General features: G+C 35.7%; 1 protein-coding gene across 1 annotated transcript in view; it reads right to left on the minus strand.

Moving 5' to 3' along the window:
- The window catches only part of LOC147006142 (complement factor H-like), a gene marked incomplete at its 5' end in the record, with an annotated part of 36,354 nt that extends 16,283 nt beyond the window's left edge, over positions 1-20,071 (minus strand). The window contains 7 exons of the mRNA XM_085834650.1: positions 591-767; positions 3,431-3,607; positions 5,074-5,253; positions 5,340-5,525; positions 6,256-6,429; positions 18,622-18,798; positions 19,876-20,071. Of these exons, the coding sequence (XP_085690776.1) occupies positions 591-767; positions 3,431-3,607; positions 5,074-5,253; positions 5,340-5,525; positions 6,256-6,429; positions 18,622-18,798; positions 19,876-20,071 (1,267 nt within the window). The remainder of the gene's footprint in view (positions 1-590; positions 768-3,430; positions 3,608-5,073; positions 5,254-5,339; positions 5,526-6,255; positions 6,430-18,621; positions 18,799-19,875) is intronic.
- Between the last annotated feature and the right edge of the window lie 1,245 nt (positions 20,072-21,316).

Below are 21,316 nucleotides of genomic sequence, written 5' to 3' on the forward strand. Positions count from 1 at the left end.
ATCTAAAAACATAAATGTGAGAGTAAAACTAGATTTCAATAGAAACAGTACAATCAACTAAAGCAGCATAGATTGAATTATGCAAGTAAAAATATATGGTTAAAATATATAATTGTGTATATGTGCCGATATAAATGATTCTGTCTCCTGACTTGAATGAGAGTAGACTACTGGTAATGAGTTGTTTAAAACCACTATTTTGCTTTCATGTCACTCTAACCAACACAATGAAGTGGAGTGCTCCATTTCCCCATGTATAGGTTACCACATTTTTTTCAGGTATCCTGAAACCATCATCACAGACATAGCTGAATGTAGTTCCATGTTCATGACACCTGGACTCAATTGAATATCTCCTTTCTTCTGAAGATCTGGGTAATTTATTAGATCCATGTTCTATTGTAGGGGGTTGGGAACATGGAATTTTTTTCTACACAAAGAAATAGTCAAGCAAAATTAAAACTTACATAACAAAATAAAATTATACTTTTTGAATTATGTGTCCAGAATATTTATAGTATGGCCTTGTTTTTCAGTACCTTTCCCCTCATCTGAGTTCTAATTGTATAAAGGAAGTCATAGATACTGACCAGTGCAGTGAGGTAATGACTGCCATCTTCCGTCTTTGCACACCATTTCCTCTGAGTCCTGAGTTAGGAAATTGTCTTGGCAAAGAACAGATAATTTTTCTCCATCCAAGTATTTCACGGTGGTTTCAATAACTTGGGAATTTGGAATCTGTGGTGGAGGAGGACAGGATATCCTACCTTTTCATAGAAAACATCAAAAATCATAGATCTTTACTAAACCCAATATCTTACATTATGAAATAATAATTTTTATTAAATAGTAAATTAGTTATGACCATGTAATTTTTGTCCTTATATATCTCACTTGTATAGCAATTAAATATAGCACTTCTTACATCTCCTTTGAAATTTTCTCATTATTTTTGAATGCAGTTTTATATTATTTTCTATAAAATTTGCTTCAATTATTTCTAGCCTTTAAAATATCTTAACTGAATTTTATACTTAAATATAATTTACTAAGATTAAGCTCACATGAATCTTTCTCTAGAGTTATGATTATTTGTGATCTAATGTGTTGTATTACATTAAAAATCTTCATAAAATATTTTATAAATAACAGTTGATTAGTGAAAGTTGTACTTGCATTTACTTATACTAATGTATAATTATATTATACTAATTATACTATAAGTATATTTATACTAATTGTACTTTTCTCAATGCTGTGATAAAGTACCTGACAAAAGAAGCTTAGGAAGGAAGGAGGAGAACGGAAGGAGAAAGAAAAGGAAAGACGCAGAGAAATAAAGAAAGAAGGAAGAAAATGATGGAAAGAAGAAACAAAAGTAGGAAGAAAAGAAGGAAGAGTTTGTTAGCTTTTCATGTAGGGAAACAATGGCAGCAGAAATGTTAAGCTGATGTTCATATTGTATTTATCACCAGGATGCACAGTCAACCTTTCCTTTTGTATTTATGCCAGGAATCCTGCCCATAAAATGGTGTCACCTACACATATAGTGGATAGTTCCCCCTCAGTTGATCTAAACAAGAACTGTCATTACAGATATGCTCAGAAGTTGTTTTCCTAGGAAATGTGGATTCTGTTAGGTAGAAAATAAGTATTAGTCATCACAATTGATAATCAATTTAACGAAGATTCTTTGTCAATAAGAATATCGAGTATGATCAAAATTGGTTTGTATTATGTTATTCAAAATTTCAACTTCCCTGGACATTCCATTTAACTTGAACTAGCTAGAGAGGTGAAAACTTATGGTTCACAATCAGTATAATGTAGTTCTGTTATTAACACTCTTCTGACAAGTTTTTTTTTTAATTACTACAAAATCAAAACACCTCAGATTCATCCCTCAGATTCAAAACGTGAATGGCTCCTTTCTTAATGATTACTAATAATTTCATTCTTTTATTATATTTCTGCTTAAGTAGAGTGGAATTATTAGAAATAAATCAACACAGTGTAGTAAATACGTTTCTCTATATTCTTTGGACAACTAGCTAGCCATGCAGGAAAGAAAACCAATTACTGACTTAATAGTATAATCAAAATACTAACAAATGATAAAATAACAGAGACAATATGTGCACTCCATTAACACACATGTAGAAGGTTTAATTTTGAAATGGCATAGAAATACTTTCTGTGAAGTTTAGTCTTTAAGAAATATTTAAAATATCAAATGAAGCAGGGCCTCCAAACAACAGTGATAATACAAATAGGGAAGCAGAAATAGTAGTAGAATGACTGACTCTGGTGCCTACTGACATGGACTGGAAGGTGTCAAATAAATTGGAATTTTCCAGGTTAGCTGATTGTTAGAAGAGTTAAGTAAATTGTTAGGTCGACAGAGCACACAACCATACTGAATGACATAATGGTTCAGCATAAGCATAGGAGTGACAGCACATGTGTTGTGATAAAATAGTCATATGTAGTGAAACTATAAGGATAAGGGACCATTATGACACATAAGTAAAGCCATGTCGATCAATATTGTTTGTGTTTTACACTGCAGGTCACTAACAAATATGAGGCTGTAATTTCTAAATCAACTCCTAGGTTAAAAAGAATTTTGACAGAAAATGTGTTAGAAGATAATATCTTCATATAGGGCAGGGTACCTGAACTCATGAAATCTCAAAAGTCACCTAACAAGATATGCATGGTGACAATACCAACTGACATATTAGTATGGATAGGGAAAATGCTATATGTCCCTTCCCCTAAATGAAGAGCTACAGGCAACTAATGGAGGTCTACAGTGGAATAGTCAGCCTCCTCTCTAGATGAGAGAGCAAACAAATAAGTTATCCAATCCCATGAACTTAGTCCTGAGCACATACCCATAGGAGAAATACCTAAAGGACGTCTCAGGTTGAGTTTATATATACAAGTTTTATTTGTATATATTATTCATATATGTATGTATACGTACACATATAGACCAACAAGAGGTCATAAATTGGATATGAAATTGGGGAGCACAAGAAGAGTTAAGTTGGAGTGGGGAAAGGGAGAGGTAAAAATAGTATGAATAAGATTTCACACATAAAATTCTAGGAAAATTTTACTAATGAAACAAAGACTCTACTGCTATAGTTTTAAAAGGCTAGGACACTCATGAGAAGATAGTGCCAATAAGAGCTTACTTATGCTGGGCAGTGGTGGCGCAGGCCTTTAGTCCCAGCACTTAGGAGGCAGAGGCAGGTGGATTTCTGAGTTCAAGGCCAGCCTGGTCTACAAAGTGAGTTCCAGGATAGCCAGAGCTATATAGAGAAACCCTGTGTTGAAAAACACAAAAAAAATAAACAAAACAAAACAAAACAAAACAAAACAAAACAAAACAAAACAAAACAAAACAAAACAAAAAGCTTACTTATACAGTTTGGTTCAAGATCCCATATTCCATTGATGAAGATTGAGTGTTCATACTCCTGCTTACCTCTACATTTGTAATTCATGATGGAGTTATGATTAAATTCAATCCTATTTGGTTTAATTGCTTCTATGGCAGTTGACTTCAGTGCTCTACACTTCTCCAGTTGATTTGTTGCTATATGAAAATATTTCCATAAAAATAAAAACATAAGAAATGAGTGAGCTCCTACATTCAAATATTTATACCGTAAATGCACGATGAAGCTATGCCTAGCACTCTATATTCTGCCAACCAAAATGTTGAGACTTACCATGCAGAAGTGGCCTATAGTGTGGGAACTAGGTATACTGTCCATTCTTTCATGTCTCAGAGATAATTTGTGTCATGAAGGGACATGGGTACTAGGCAACTACAAAAGCATAAAAAAAAATCAGTGTCTCAGATGTTCTACATAAGTTATGATTATGACATGATCAACTCTTGTCATAGCATTAAAAGTGGTGAAAATGTTCAAATTGTTGTTTTCCCATTTTTAAATATCAGTAAAATGTTACAAGTATCAAAATAAAAATTTGGGGATAGGATATAGAAATTTTCACTTCACATTTCCTTTTTTGATAGATGTGATACAAGAAAAGAACATCTAAGTTATACTATGTAGAGTACAAATATTTCAAAATATTTTATGAAAGAATTGGTATAAGAAATTAGATGCTTTTAGTCACCACCTGTCTCCTTTACATTCTCGTCATATGAGTCAATAAGAAATACTTTCACATTGTAGATTATTTCATAATATAGCAATATTAAGTTATGATAATAAATTGCTCTAGTTGTGTTATGAGTTAAGTAATATATATATATATATATGCTTTTTAATATGTTATGTATTATAATTATTTGGTAAAAATGAGAGTGTGTTCTGAATTTGGTATTTCAGTATAGGCCCTGGATAACATTTTTAATAATTTGAAATCTAGAGTGAAATGTACATAGTGCAAATGAAAGTAAATAATTAGAAAAATTTGTATAACATTTAAAATGTTGATGAGAGTGATGCAAGCAGTAAAGATGCCTGAGTATTAACCCCGTCTTAAAGAAGGTCTACAAAAAGACAAAAACTGATGTTCTGTGAAAAAGAAGGTCAAAGGGGCATGGTGACTATGTGGTTGATTTGCTTCTGAATACATTATTTATTAGGAGAAAACTAAGGATATGGAGGAAAGTAATGTATACAGTCAAGGTAAAAATATTTGACTCATAACATTAAGTCTATAGCCCAGCAAGATAAAACTGGAGAGAGTCATATTAAGGTGGCTACAGGCATATTAAGCAAATTAAACCTCTGATATCTGAACAAATAATAAAGTAGAATAGAGTATAGAAAAATACATGTAGAAAATTCATAATTAACAACTATATTTACCTTAAGGTAATGAACAAACTTTTATAGGTTATATTAATGATTTCTATTCTTCTTAATAAATTCATCAGATTATAAAGAATGAAAATTTGGATTCATATTATTTAAAACTACGTTTCCAAAAAGACTACTAACTTCAAAACTGTACAGTAGTAAATATTTCTAAAATACAAACATTAACCTTTATAAAGTATCCATTTTATGCATACATACTTACCAACACATTGAGGAAGCTGGGTCCACTTTCCACTAATGCAAGAAACTGACCCATGTCCAATCATTGTGAAGGTTTCTGCACAAGTGAACTCCACTGAATCTCCATGGTGGTAGGGAGGGACAGAAAACTTGGCAGAGCCATGTTCAAGTTCAGGAATGTCTCCACATGTTCTCTCCTCCTCTGTAGATGTTTCACAAAAATGTACTTATGATCAATGCACCACTTCAAATACAAAATATCTTTGAAGTATTAATGTTTGTACTTACCAACACATACAGGCAAGGTGGTCCACTTCCCGTCAACACACTGGATTTTATTGGGTCCCTTCTGTAGGAATCTAGGTTTGCAATCATATTCCACCACCTCACCATGGCTGTATTCAACTCTTTTTGTTCCATTAATTTCCCCATTAGGAATTTCAGGAGGTTGTGTACATGATGCTACTTGACCTGCTGCAGAAATAGTGCATAAATATAAGTGAAGGTGTCCATCTCACAGTCTAAAATGTTAGGAAATGGAGAAATTTAAAGTTTACTTACCATATCACTTTTTATAAAACTTTTCTAAGTAAATGGTATTTACACTAGATTTACATTTCACAGCTATAATACTTTTGTTGAAATAGTATTGCAAATGTACTGAAGGTGGAAGAATTTTTGGTAAACCTGACAGCTTGAAGATACATGCAAATCACACAGTAATTTTTATGTTGATTACAATGATTTTCCCATTGACTGGTACTATTTTATCATACAGTTATCACATTGTAGAAAACATCAGCACTGTACCTATTATCTATTTCAATTTGTTTAATACCTGGTGTTGAATTAATTAAAATTTGCTTTTGCATGTTTGGACATACTCTATGCAATATGAGGGAAGGGATATGCTATAAAAGCACCAGCTCTAATGATAATGCTGACAAAATGAAAGAAACCTCTTCAGTCTCAGGCATCATGTCTGCATGTGTAAACACATTGATAACCTTTTATAGGAGCAAGTTAGTTTGGTATTCAAGTCATAAATATGTGGCTGTGTATTAGTCACATAAAAAATGTCTTTCATGGATGTCAATTTCTCTGAGGATTTTTATATTATAAACATACTAGATAACTGGGGAATATTAAAAGAAGAAAAATAAACTTCTGATCCTAATTGATCAAATATAAAACACATACTGACCTTTACATATTGGGAAACTAGGAGACCATCCAAAGTGGTAGCATTGCACTGAATCTGGTCCAACTCTGTGTCCTGAACGGCAGGAGAATTCCAACAAATCTCCAACTCTGTATTTTCCTTTTCTGGGAGAAACGACCAGTTTTGGGTCTAGAGTGGGAACGCTGCATTCTCTTTCTTGAAAAGTAAGATAATTAGAATATACAATTAATCATTGATAAGTAGGTTTATCTATCTCAAGTACATTCACAGGGAAGCTTCGGTAACCCTTTTCCTTATAAAGAACGTTGCATACTAGCACTAATATAGCCTCCAAATCAATATGGTATTCTCTGAGAATTATAAGAAAGTGTAATATATTAATGACAAAACTGATTTAAAAAGTCTAATTATTTTTACTGGATATGATTTGCTACAGATAAATATTAATATTAAAGAAATAACTTCCCTATTCTTTTTTTTCTTTTTCTTTTTTTTAATTTTTAATATTTTTATTACATATTTTCCTCAGTTACATTTCCAATGCTATCCCAAAAGGCCCCCATAGCGCCCCACACTTCCCTACCCACCCATTCCCATTCTTTTGGACCTGGCATTCCCCTATATTGGGGCATATAAAGTTTGCAAGTCCAATGGGCCTCTCTTTCCAGTGATGGCCGACTAGGACATCTTTCGATACATATGCAGCTAGAGACAAGAGCTCCGGGGTTCTGGTTAGTACATCATGTTTTTCCAACAATAGGGTTGCAGATCCCTTTAGCTCCTTGGGTACTTTCTCTAGCTTCTCCATTGGGAGTCCTGTGATACATCCAATAGCTGACTGTGAATGTCCACTCCTGTGTTTGCTAGGCCCCGGCATAGTCTCACAAGAGACAGCTATATTTGGGTCCTTTCAGCAAAATCTTGCTAGTGTATGCAATGGTGTCAGCGTTTAGAAGCTGCTTATGGGATGGATCCCTGGATACGGCAGTCTCTACATGGTCCATCCTTTCATCACAGCTCCGAACTTTGTCTCTGTAACTCCTTCCCTGGGTGTTTTGTTCCCAATTCTAAGAAGGGGCACAGTGTCCACACTTTGGTCTTCATTCTTCTTGAGTTTCATGCGTTTAGCAAATTGTATCTTATATTTTGGGTATCCTAAGTTTTGGGCTAATATCCACTTATCAGTGAATACATATTGTGTGAGTTCTTTTGTGATTGTGTTACTTCACTCAAGATGATGCCCTCCAGGTCCATCCATTTGGCTAGGAATTTCATAAATTCATTCTTTTTAATAGCTGAGTAGTACTCCATTGTGTAAATGTACCATAATTTCTGTATCCATTCCTCTGTTGAGGGGCATCTGGGTTCTTTCCAGCTTCTGGCTATTATAAATAGGGCTGCTATGAACATAGTGGAGCATGTGTCCTTTTTACCGGTTGAGACATCTTCTGGATATATGCCCAGGAGAGGTATTGCTGGATCCTCCGGTAGTACTATGTCCAATTTTCTGAGGAACCGCCAGACTGATTTCCAGAGTGGTTGTACAAGCTTGCAATCCCACCAACAATGGAGGAGTGTTCCTCTTTCTCCACATCCTCGCCAGCATCTGCTGTCACCTGAATTTTTGATCTTAGCCATTCTGACTGGTGTGAGGTGGAATCTCAGGGTTGTTTTGATTTGCATTTCCCTGATGATTAAGGATGTTGAACATTTTTTCAGGTGCTTCTCTGCCATTCGGTATTCCTCAGGTGAGAATTCTTTGTTCAGTTCTGAGCCCCATTTTTTAATGGGGTTACTTGACTTTCTGGAGTCCACCTTCTTGAGTTCCTTATATATATTGGATATTGGTCCCTTATCTGATTTAGGATAGGTGAAGATCCTTTCCCAATCTGTTGGTGGTTTTTTGTCTTATTGATGGTGTCTTTAGCCTTGCAGAAGCTTTGCAGTTTCATGAGGTCCCACTTGTCAATTCTCGATCTTACAGCACAAGCCATTACTGTTCTATTCAGGAATTTTTCCCCTGTGCCCATATCTTCAAGGCTTCTCCCCACTTTCTCCTCTATAAGTTTCAGTGTCTCTGGTTTTATGTGAAGTTCCTTGATCCACTTAGACTTGACCTTAGTACAAGGAGATAGGAATGGATCGAATCCCATTCTTCTACATGTTAACAACCAGTTGTGCCAGAACCATTTGTTGAAAATGCTGTCTTTCTTCCACTGGATGTTTTTAGCTCCCTTGTCGAAGATCAAGTGACCGTAGGTGTGTGGGTTCATTTCTGGGTCTTCAATTCTATTCCATTGGTCTATTTGTCTGTCACTATACCAGTACCATGCAGTTTTTATCACAATTGTTCTGTAGTAGAGCTTTAGGTCCTGCATGGTGATTCCACCAGAGGTTCTTTTATCCTTGAGAAGAGTTTTTGCTATCCTAGGGTTTTTGTTATTCCAGATGAATTTGCAGATTGCACTTTCTAATTCGTTGAAGAATTGAGTTGGAATTTTGATGGGGATTGCATTGAATCTGTAGATTGCTTTCGGCAAGATAGCCATTTTTACAATGTTGATCCTGCCAATCCATGAGCATGGGAGATCTTTCCATCTTCTGAGATCTTCTATAATTTCTTTCTTCAGAGACTTAAAGTTTTTATTATACAGATCTTTCACTTCCTTAGTTAGAGTCACGCCAAGATATTTTATATTATTTGTGACTATTGAGAAGGGTGTTGTTTCCCTAATTTCTTTCTCAGCCTGTTTATTCTTTGTGTAGAGAAAGGCCATTGATTTGTTTGAGTTAATTTTATATCCAGCTACTTCACCGAAGCTGTTTATCAGGCTTAGGAGTTCTCTGGTGGAATTTTTAGGGTCACTTATATATACTGTCATATCATCTGCAAAAAGTGATATTTTGACTTCATCTTTTACAATTTGTATCCCTTTGATCTCCTTTTGTTGTCAAATTGCTCTGGCTAGGACTTCAAGTACAATGTTGAATAGGTATGGAGAAAGTGGACAGCCTTGTCTAGTCCCTGATTTTAGAGGGATTGCTTCAAGCTTCTCACCATTTACTTTGATGTTGGCAACTGGTTTGCTGTAGATTGCTTTTATCATGTTTAGGTATGGGCCTTGAATTCCTGATCTTTCCAAGACTTTTATCATGAATGGGTGTTGGATCTTGTCAAATGCTTTTTCTGCATCTAACGAGATGACCATGTGGTTTTTGTCTTTGAGTTTGTTTATATACTGGATTACGTTGATGGATTTCTGTATATTGAACCATCCCTGCATCCCTGGGATGAAACCTACTTGGTCAGGATGGATGATTGTTTTGATGTGTTCTTGGATTCGGTTAGCAAGAACTTTATTGAGGATTTTTGCATCAATATTCATAAGGGATATTGGTCTGAAGTTTTCTATCTTTGTTGGGTCTTTTTGTGGTTTAGGTATCAGAGTAATTGTGGCTTCATAGAATGAGTTGGGTAGAGTACCTTCTGTTTCTATTTTGTGGAATAGTTTGTGAAGAACTGGGATTAAATCTCCTTTGAAGGTCTGATAGAACTCTGCACTAAACCCATCTGGTCCTGGGCTTTTTTTAGTTGGGAGACTATTAATGACTGCTTCTATTTCTTTGGGGGATATAGGGCTGTTTAGATCATTAACTTGATCTTGATTCAACTTTGGTACCTGGTATTTGTCTAGGAACTTCTCCATTTCATCCAGGTTCTCCAGTTTTGTTGAGTATAGCCTTTGGTAGAAGGATCTGATGGTGTTTTGGATGTCTTCAGGATCTGTTGTTATGTCTCCTTTTTCATTTCTGATTTTGTTAATTAGGATGCTTTCCCTTTGCCCTCTAGTGAGTCTGGCTAAGGGTTTATCTATCTTGTTGATTTTCTCAAAGAACCAGCTCCTTGATTGGTTGATTCTTTGAATAGTTCTTCTTGTTTCCACTTGGTTGATTTCCCCCCTGAGTTTGATTATTTCCTGCTGTCTACTCCTCTTGGGTGAATTTGCTTCCTTTTGTTCTACTGCTTTTAGGTATGTTGTCAAGCTGCTAATGTGTTCTCTCTCTAATTTCCTTTTGGAGGCACTCAGAGCTATGAGTTTTCCTCTTAGAAATGCTTTCATTGCGTCCCATAAGTTTGGGTATGTTGTGGCTTCATTTTCATTGAACTCTAAAAAGTCCTTAATTTCTTTCTTTATTCCTTCCTTGACCAAGGTATCATTGAGAAGTGTGTTGTTCAGTTTCCACGTGAAGGTTGGCTTTCTATTATTTATTTTGTTATTGAAGATCAGCTTTCGTCCATGGTGATCTGATAGGATGCATGGGACAATTTCAATATTTTTGTATCTGTTGAGGCCTGTTTTGTGACCAATTATGTGGTCAATTTTGGAGAAGGTACCATGAGGTGCTGAAAAGAAGGTATATCCTTTTGTTTTAGGATAGAATGTTCTGTAGATATCTGCCAGATCCATTTGATTCATAATTTCTGTTAGTTTCACTGTGTCCCTGTTTAGTTTCTGTTTCCATGATCTGTCCATTGGTGAAAGTGGTGTGTTGAAGTCTCCCACTATTATTGTATGAGGTGCAATGTGTGCTTTGAGATTTACTAAAGTTTCTTTAATGAATGTGGCTGCCTTTGTATTTGGAGCATAGATATTCAGGATTGATAGTTCCTCTTGGAGGATTTTACCTTTGATGAGTATGAAGTGTCCCTCCCTGTCTTTTTTAATGACTTTGGGTTGAAAGTCAATCTTATCAGATATTAGAATGGCTACTCCAGCTTGTTTCTTCATACCATTTGCTTGGAAAATTGTTTTCCAGCCTTTCATTCTGAGGTAGTGTCTATCTTTTTCTCTGAGATGAGTTTCCTGTAAGCAGAAAAATGTTGGGTCTTGTTTGTGTAGCCAGTTTGTTAGTCTATGTCTTTTTATCGGGGAGTTGAGTCCATTGATATTAAGAGATAGTAAGGAAAAGTAATTGTTGTTTCCTGTTATTTTTGTTGTTAAAGTTGGCATTCTGTTCTTGTGGCTGTCTTCTTTTAGGTTTGTTGAGGGATTACCTTCTTGTTGTTTCTAGGGCATGGTTCCATGTCCTTTTTTTTGGTTTTTTTCTGTTATTTTCCTTTGAAGGGCTGGATTCGTGGAGAGATAATGTGTGAATTTGGTTTTGTCATGTAATACTTTGGTTTCTCCATCTATGTTAATTGAGAGTTTGGCTGGGTATAGTAGCTTGGGCTGGAGTTTGTGTTCTTTTAGTGTCTGTATAACATCCGTCCAGGACCTTCTGGCTTTCATAGTCTCTGGTGTGAAATCTGGTGTAATTCTGATAGGCTTGCCTTTATATGTTACTTGGCCTTTTTCTCTTACTGCTTTTAGTATTCTATCTTTATTTAGAGCATTTGTTGTTCTGATTATTATGTGTCGGGAGGTATTTCTTTTCTGGTCCAGTCTATTTGGAGTTCTGTAGGCTTCTTGTATGTTCATGGGCATCTCTTTCTTTAGATTTGGGAAGTTTTCTTCTATAATTTTGTTGAAGATGTTTGCTGGTCCTTTGAGTTGAAAATCTTCATTCTCATCCACCCCTATTATCCGTAGGTTTGGTCTTCTCACTGTGTCCTGTATTTCTTGGATGTTTTGAGTTAGGATCTTTTTGCATTTTACATTTTCCATGATTGTTGTGCGGATGTTCTCTATGGAATCTTCTGCACCTGAGATTCTCTCTTCCATCTCTTGTATTCTGTTGCTGATGCTCGTATCTATGGTTCCAGATTTCTTTCCTAGGGTTTCTATTTCCAGTGTTGCCTCATTTTGGGTTTTCTTTATTGTGTCTACTTCCCTTTTTAGGTCTAGTATGGTTTTGTTCATTTCCATCATCTGTTTGGATGTGTTTTCCTGTTTTTCATTAAGGACTTCTACCTGTTTGATTATGTTATCCTGTTTTTCTTTAAGGATTTGTAACTCTTTAGCAGTGTTCTCCTGCAATTCTTTAAGGGATTTTTGTGCTTCCTCTTTACTGTCTTCTACCTGTTTACCAGTGTTCCTTTGTATTTCTTTAAGTGTGTTATTAAAGTCCTTCTTGATGTCCTCTACCATCATCAGGAGATATGCTTTTAGATCCGTGTCTAGCTTTTCCGGTGTGTTGGGGTGCCCTGGACTGGGCGAAGTGGGAGTGCTGGGTTCTGATGATGGTGAATGGTCTTGGTTTCTGTTAGTAAGATTATTACGTTTACCTTTCGCCATCTGGTAATCTCTGGGGTTAGTTGTTGTCGTTGTCACTGTTTAAAGATTGCAGCAGAAGCTGTGTTCCACTCATCAGCAGTCTCAAAATCCTGTGGCTGGGGTTGTGGGTAGCTGGCGGGTGTCAGCCGACCCTGTGCTCTAGCTACCCTGGTGCTGGGCAGTCAGAAGAGGCCTGTGGTCCTACTCAGGCCGGTTTTCTGCTTCTGTAACTAATGCAGTCTCGGGTCCCCCGCGCAATTGGATTGGAGCAGAAGCTGTGTTCCACTCACCAGAAGTCTTAAGATCCTGTGGCGGGTGTTGTGGGTAGCTGGCGAGTGTCAGCCGACCCTGCGCCCTAGCTACCCCGGTGCTTTTCTGACCGGAGAGGCTTGTGGCCCTACTCAGGCCGGATTTCTGCCTCCCCAACCAAAGCAGTCTCAGGTCCCCTGTGATTGGACTGGAGCAGAAGCTGTGTTCCACTCACCAGAAGTCTCAAAATCCTGTGGCGGGGGTCGTGGGTAGCTGGCAGGTGTCAGCCGACCCTGCGCTCTAGCAACCCCGGTGCTGGTCTGGCCAGAAGAGCAACTTCTCTATTCTTACAACATAAAACTGTTTCCCTCAGATTTGAAATTACTGTTATACAATATCTAAGTCACATATTAAAATAATTTCATTTTAATGAAATGGGAAAGTAAAATATATAAAATAATTTTTAATGTAGGAAAATATAGTTCGTATATTTTCCAATTTAAAAAAAAACAGAAGAAGCATGTACAACCTTTACATTAAACCATTTGTTATACTTTTAGTTCTAATTAATAATTGTCAGTTATTTTATGCAAATTAAGAATATATAATGTTCTCCAGTATGATAAAATTTTTCTTCAATTTTTGAAATTGTTGAATGTTACCAAAATTAAGTAAGTAAACAATACATACATACATACATACATACATACATACATAATTCTTTTCTGCCTTAAAATCTCCCTTCTTCTAAAGTATAAATTAAAATAACAAATTTTAATTAAGGTCATTCATAAAAGATAATTGCTACTTTCCAAACCAAAGGGATGGTAACAGAAGGAATCAGGTGGGTTGGAGTGAAAACATTTTGGAAGAGGTGACTAGAATGTAGGGCATTTTGGGGGCAAGAGAGAACTCCAAGGAATTCAATGGAACTCCAAAGAATCTTTGAGGGTGAGCTTAGGAAAGACTCCTAGTAGTGGGGATTAAAGAACATGAACCAGCCATCTTCTGTACCAAGGAAAAATTTCCAGTAGAGGAATTGGGACCAAACTAGTCATAAAATATTCAACCTACTATTTGTCCTGCCTGCAAGATGTGACTGTAGAATTTGTGGGAATGGCCAACAAATGGTTTGTACAGTTCAAGAGCCATGCAGTGAGAGAGAGCCATGTCTGACACTACCTTGAAGGCCAGCAACCATAGGCTGCATAGCTTAAAAACCTAGATGTCCCTCTACTGAGGAATGCATAAAAATGTGGTATATTTATATAATGATATATTACACAAGTTGTCAGAAAAATGTCATCATGAAATTTGCAGACAAATGATGGAACTAGAAAAAATAAACCATCCTGAGTGATGCAACCAGACCTGGAAAGACAAAAAATGATATGAAAGGTTAAGTAGTTATTAAAGTTTAAGTAAAGGATAATCATGCTACAGTCCACAGACCAAGTGAGGCTAAGTAAGAAGGTGCATTAAGTAAGAAGGATATCACCCTGGGAAGCAGCAATAGAATGAGTTTTGTGGATGAACTGGGGACAGCAGGGAAATATGGTCCACAGAATCAACTAAGGAGGAATCATAGAGGCTACAGAGACTGGAGCTGCAATCAAAGAGCCTGCATGTGTGTGTGCTAGGTCTTCTGCATTCTTAGTGTTGTTTATCTTGGGCATTTTTGTGAGATTCCTAACAGGGGGAATGGGGAATGTCTCTAATTCTTTTGCCTGCTCTTGAGAACATTATCCTATTTGTTTGCTTCATCCAGCCTCAAAATGAGGATTTATGTCTAGTCTTATTGCATCATGTTATGCCATGTTTGGTGGATATCAATGAGTCTCTTGCTCTTTTCTGAAGGGGAAGGGAGTAGCAGTAAGTAAGAAGGGAAGGTGGGAACTGGGAGGAGTTGAGGGAAGGGAGGCTGCAGTTGGGATATATTTTGAGAAAGAAGAACAAGTAAAAACAAAAGTAACCAAAAGTCAAACGAAAAGAAAAGGAGATTGGGTTACTGGAGTTCCTGTTGTAAAATATCTAACAGTTTGTTTTTTGCTTTTGTGAGACAGGGATGAAGTGGTCGTTTTACTAGTGTACAATGGTAAAGATGAACAATTGAGGGGAGTAAAACACTTTCTTTGGTTCAGCTGTAGTTTCTGTAGATAATTGTAATGCACACTTTTTGGTATCCAACTTTGTAAACCCTCCCTTCAACCCCTTTCTGTGCTGCTAGCAGTAAGAATAAATTAATTTAATCTAAATTTGAATTGAGTCTAAGTGTGTGCTCTTTCCCAGTGGAAAGGATGAATGCCACAATCCAACCAGCTATAATTATAGTTTGATTTGTTCTATCCTGTTTATGTAATTTTGCTTCTTTAATACAAATTAATAAATATAGAATAATATTACTTAAAGTGAAAAAAATCATTCCTCAGTTACTGTATTTATACAGAGTGTGTCAGCCCAAAAATTATGTCTGTTAAGTCTGTGTGTGTGTGTGTATGTGTGTGTGTATGTGTGTGTGTGTGTGTGTGTGTGTGTGTGTGTGTGTGTGTAATGTAACACTATCTAATCATATCAGTTTGCATTGCCATCTCAGTCACTCCATTTCCTCTCCTCTGATTCACATTTCCTGTCTGGCCTGGAAACATTGAAAGTCCATGGGAATTTGTTGAGTAACAGTTTCTTTGAGATTTAAATACTCCATCCTTCAGGGAAGCTCCTTAAGCAGGGAGGTAAACAACTCAAAATAGCTTCAGGGAGTCCCTGAAACTGAGCAGATTCAGCAGGCTCCTCCCTATCAGAGTAACCAAGTTAGTTAGATTGCTGAGAATCACTCAGACAAGCAAAGCTGCAAGGAAGGAGCTCAGACCACTCTACATGCAAAAAAGAAAAATGACATCATACCAACTTCCCAGTAGAAGCAAGATCCTATTCAGCACCTGGAAGGTGTTTAGACAGCTGAGTCACTTCAACCTATTGTGCTGCATACAAGTTATGTAAGATACTCATCTGTGATTTTGTGAGCTGTCTGCCATAATGGGTAGACTTTGGGGTGTAGCTGTCTATGAGTCATTTATTCTCCTATAAGAAATCCCTCCTCCATATTTCTGAAATTAATAAAATTAATAACATTAATAAAATTCTGAAGAGGCAAAAGGCAGTAGGAACTATTCCATTTTGTACTCTACACTCTATTTTAATCTGCTTCCATAGAGAAAACTGCTTTCCTTGGAGAAAGTTGCTGTGCTTAGTGTGATATGGTCCCCAGTCTTGGGCTCTGGGAAAGTGACCATCAAGCACTGAAAGCAAACAAAAATAGATATAACATCTATGGCCAGCTTACAGCAACAGGAAAAGATGGTCACAATAACAAGATAAGTTAAGAAAACATGAATCTTTTTCAAGACAAGCTGCCCCGTTTTAGATGTTTGTTACTTCCCTGACGATATCAGTTTGAATGGTAACATTCCTTTATTCATTTACCCAATCATGTCATGTGAGGCTTGAATGCTACAACTTGCAATTTTTTCCCTATACAAACCCTAAGCCCCTAGATCTGAGTGTCACTCTGCTTCCTATTGCATCAGGAAAGTTTTTGTCCCAAGATAGAGCTTGAAAAAAGACTTTCATGGGCTTTCATTGGAGTTGTGATTCCTGATGGTCTCTTTGATTTTTGTTCTGTTTTGTTTTTGTTTTTGTTTTTTTCAGGCTGGGCACAACTAAAGTTTCATCAAGTTGGAATTTGCTGGTATCTCTACATTGGTTTGTCATAGGCTCCTTATCTGGGGTAAGTAGATATTTGTATATTGCCTCCAAGGGAAAAAAATCTCACACATGAGAATGGTACATAAATAGTTTCATATTATATTTTATTTTATATTTGACATGCTAGCACTGACCCTCAGTTAAAGTACTATCTCATGGAACTAATAGTCCTTTACTTATGGTCTATTTTAGTAATGTATTGTAGAAAGTCCTGATTTCATAATCTTGAACTGCTTATAATCGGAGAGAAATTAATGATCACCATTTGTTTACTTTGATTTTTTTAAAAATATGCAAGTCACTTGTTGCTGTTTTTCTGTTTATGAGATGTGTTCATTTAGAGTAAAAGATCTGAGCCCATTTCCAGATTTAAAACCTACCCAAACCTACCAATCCTCAAATCAGAAACCCCACCAATTCTGAGCATGAATACACACCAATCCCTGGGTTTATCTTGAAATCTCACCATTCCCCACCCTGTAAATGTTCATCCTCCTAAACTCACTCTATCTATCCTCCCCCACCTGCCCTCAATCTTATATTTACCTGTCTCCTGCTCAGTTTCCTGCAGCATTTTGGCCAAGCATAGGCAGCCACTCCCTTACTGTAAGCCCCTTGAGGTCAGACAAGTGACCAAGCCCCACCTCAAGAGACTACTATAATGGCTATGTTCCTTGAGATGCTAATGGCCAAGTTCCTTCCTACAGGGAAAGAAAGGATCCTAGATGAACTCAAAATCTCACCAATCACTGAGCTTGTTCTGAGACTTGGTTAAAAAAAAAAAATCCCACCAACCCCAAGGTGCCCTTGAAATCATATGCACCCCCAGCCCCCCAAGAAACCCTATACAAATCAAACTACTGCTAACTCTTTGCTGCTTCACTCTGGAGCAGACACAGATTTCTCATGTCTCTTCTAAAAAAGCCTTGTGTGAGGTTTGCTATTTGTGGTATGACTTCGTGCTTTTCCTTGGCTCCTTGCAGCCAGTGTACATTTCTCTTCAGTGCTGTCACACCTCCAATGGGCTGCAGCAACATCATTGGGGAAGCATTTCCCTTCAGAGCTGTAACACAATTCCTATATAAACCAGTCTGGCCTGTACTTCAAGAATATCATACTTCTACCTCCCAAGATATCTTGACAAGGGAGGACATCCACATTTGAGTGCACCCTTGAATCTGCAAATCAGATTTCTCCGTATCTGCTACTAGTCTTTCAAAAAAATTTTTTTCTCAATTTTTTTGTCCTTTTTCCTCTGCCCTCACACTGTTCAAGTTTTCTTTTTTATTTCATTTTTCTTTTCTTTTTAAAGATGTATTTACTTTATGTCTGAGTCCTCTATCTGTATGGATACCTGTACACTAGAAGAGGGCATCAGAACTCATTGCAGATCTTTTTGAGCCATCATTTGGTTGCTGGGAATTAAACTCTGAAACTCTAGAAGAACAGCCCATGATCTTAACCACTGTGCCATCTCTCCAGCCCTCAGGATTTCATGACCTAGTTTCATACTTCAAGTTCTAATTTTGATAATGGAGACCTAGTTTACATGATTAAGAGCTTGAATAAAAAAAGAATTGTCCTCTGATAAGAGATACATGATATACCAAGGCCACACAAAGGAATCACTAATTTAATGAAATTTTGGGTTTGTTTGCTTTTGGAAACAGAACTTAGTATGTAGTCTAATATACTTAAATTTAAAAATCACTTGATCCAGGGTCCTAATTGCTAGAACCCTAATTGCTAGAATCTGGTGGCATATACAACTGACAGATATATTATTTTAAAAACAGATTATCAGGCCAGAATGATGGCTCAATCAGAGAGAGTGCTTGTCTCTAAGCCTGGAGTCCTGAGTTCAATCCCTCAGACCCATATGATGAAAAGAGAGAGCTGACTCCCACAGCTTCTCTGACACCTACATGTGTATTGCAGTATACACACCTCCATAAACACACACATGTATGCATGTATACACACAGACTAAATAAGTGAATGTAATGAAATAATAAATGCAAATATCAACATCAATGGCTTTCAAAACAGTCCTTTTTCATTGGTTACATGAAATCATAAGGAAGATTCTAGGAATTTCTATTTTTAGCACATAAATTCATTATTTTCTTTAAAAAAATATTCCAGAGAAAATAGCACTCACCATAACATGAGGGCGTATCAGACCATCCATAATAAGTACACGTTATAGAGCCTTTGGTATGTTTATGTTCATTTTCATATCCAACGAGACATTCATAGTCTAATTTATCATTGAGCTTAAACCATGTCCTAGTATTCATAGTTACAGAATTCTCAAATACAGGCCTTTCACAAGACTCTAATGCAAAATTAAAGAGATAATTTAATTTCTAATGTGTCAATAGTCAATATGAGTAATTAACATGAGAATAAAAGTCTGTATAGATTAATATATGATAACAGATTAAATATAGTATTGAAGGAATCTAAGGAGACTAACAATATTTTCTTGTAAGTTATTGAAATAGGAGATAGCACTGATTTCCTTTCTAAAAGTTTTATAAAATTTTAATTTAGAAATAGCTTCTCAGCTCAGTTTTTCATATACTTATTGCACACTCCAAAAAAATAGACAAGTGAAAATGTATATTTTCAGGGAAATATGATAGGATTTTGTCAATTAACATACTATGTTTAGGAATTAAAATGACTCGTAAAATAATGCAAAGTAGATTAGCCGAATTTAAAAGAGGTATTATATCAAGGATTTTCTTTTTCACAGTAAGAACATCCAATAAATCCTTGTCAATTATTATTTAGCAGAAATGAATATTACATGGGTATAATTTTAATTGCCTTTTCTTTAATAATATCTTGTAAAATTACAATGGCTGAAAAATATTAGATATTATGAAATTAGTGTATATCTTAAATCAACTTATCATTTGAGATATGTTGAATACTTCTTAAAAATTAGCACTGGGTATTTTTCTAATAAATAAGATTAGATGAACTAATTGTTGATCCTAGAAAATACTCACTAACTCAATGTCCTAAAACAAGGGAATGTTTCCAAACACCAAACTTTGCTGGTACCTGGAAGCATTTCTTTCTTTCCAATATCAATATATTTTAAAAGATCTTCTAAGAGGGAGATGTTCTGACATGGACCTTAACTCACAGTGTCAAATACATATTATAAGGTCATCACACTTTCAGGAAGTTGCAGCTCTTCAAAGGCTTCTTCACTAGATTTAAAACTATAGGATATTTTAAAGCATTGAAAAGGCAAATGAATGGATAATCTACAATGCAGGAATAAGTCAAAATAGAAAAAAAATGGTGTGTATTTTTTCTTGAAATTTTCAAATGAAAGAATAAAATTAAACTGCTATCCATCATCAGTATAACTGAAGGAATATAATAAAATACTCACTAATGCATGAGGGTTGAGGTGACCATCCATTCTGAAGGCAAGTTATTGATCCTGATGTTTCTCCAGTATTTGTCACATATCCCTGCTTGCATCTATAGGATGTTTCTCTATTTAGAGCATATGTATGAAATGACTCAGAAAAAAACCCATTCTCAATTTCTATATCTGATACTGAACATGTCTCTAAAATGGTAAAAAGTTAGGAAAAATTAGTGTATGCACAGCAGCTTAAGGATTTACAATATTAAAAAATACAAAAGTAGCCATTTGTCATTTGAATGTGAAGACCTGAAATAATCAAAAGTTGTTCACGTTATATAGGCCACAAAAATAAAAACAAACAGCAACAAACCTTATAGGTTATAAGATACATTGTCATAGTCATCTGAGAATGTTTGTTTTCCAACAAAGTAAAATTTAAAGGACTTATAGTATATTCTAAAATATACTTAATGTTATTGTCAAAATGAATCGATAATCTTACAGATTGTCAGAACTCTGGACAACATTGTCTTTGTTTGTGTTTGTTTGCTTCTTCCTTCCTTTCTTTCTTTTTTTTTTCTTTTTTCATTCATTTACGCCTTCACTCTTTCTTTCAGCTTAAGAATAATTGGATCTGATAGAAACCTAGAACCCATTTATCCCATTAGGGTTCCTGGAGTCGAACAATGATCTTAGAAAACCTATCCAATATTATTATAGACACCAGTACCAATAATTTCCAATGTCATTGTAGCTGCATGCCTAAAATAGAATGGTTGTTCAAAGTTTAATGAAGGATAGAAAAAAAGTAATGTATTTGATTGTTGTAAAAAATATAATAAAAGTATAAAGAAACAAAAAGTAAAGTAGAGTAGTAGACACAAAAAATAAGTAAATATATTTAGGTGAAAATTAACAACGCCACATTTTACAAAACAAAGAACACTGGACTACAGTTCCAGAGTAGCAAGATATGAGGAAGTTTTGTGTAAAAGAGAATTTTCTAGAAAATAGCAAACTGAGAACTAAAGAAGAAAATAATGGGTATTTTATTGAATTTAAGCAGCAAAAATTACTTTGCTCAAAAAGATTGTAGTCACTGGACTTGTGGCATAGAGAGACAAGAACAGAGAAAATATGGAGCAGAATTCTCAATTACTCAGTGGTCGTCCTCTAGCTCATCTGGCCAAATGTCAGCACACTAGCACATTACAAGACACTCTGTTAGAGAACATGAGAAGAAAAACTACCCCAAAAATTAAGGTCAAAGGTTCCCAGAGCACAAACTATTCAAGATAGTCAAAATAGAAGACAGTAAATATTCCTTTAATCACTATAATCCTTTAGAAAGATATCCCCTTGAAAAGTTTTATTGATATTCTGATGACTCAAGTTGTACCATAAAAGGTCGCCAAACAAATCTAAATAACATCAAATGGAAATCAATCAAACTCAGTAT

The sequence above is a fragment of the Mus caroli genome, unplaced genomic scaffold, assembly GCF_978045245.1.
Source record: "Mus caroli unplaced genomic scaffold, Mus_caroli_1 scaffold_1, whole genome shotgun sequence".
NCBI classification, from domain to species: Eukaryota; Metazoa; Chordata; class Mammalia; order Rodentia; family Muridae; genus Mus; species Mus caroli.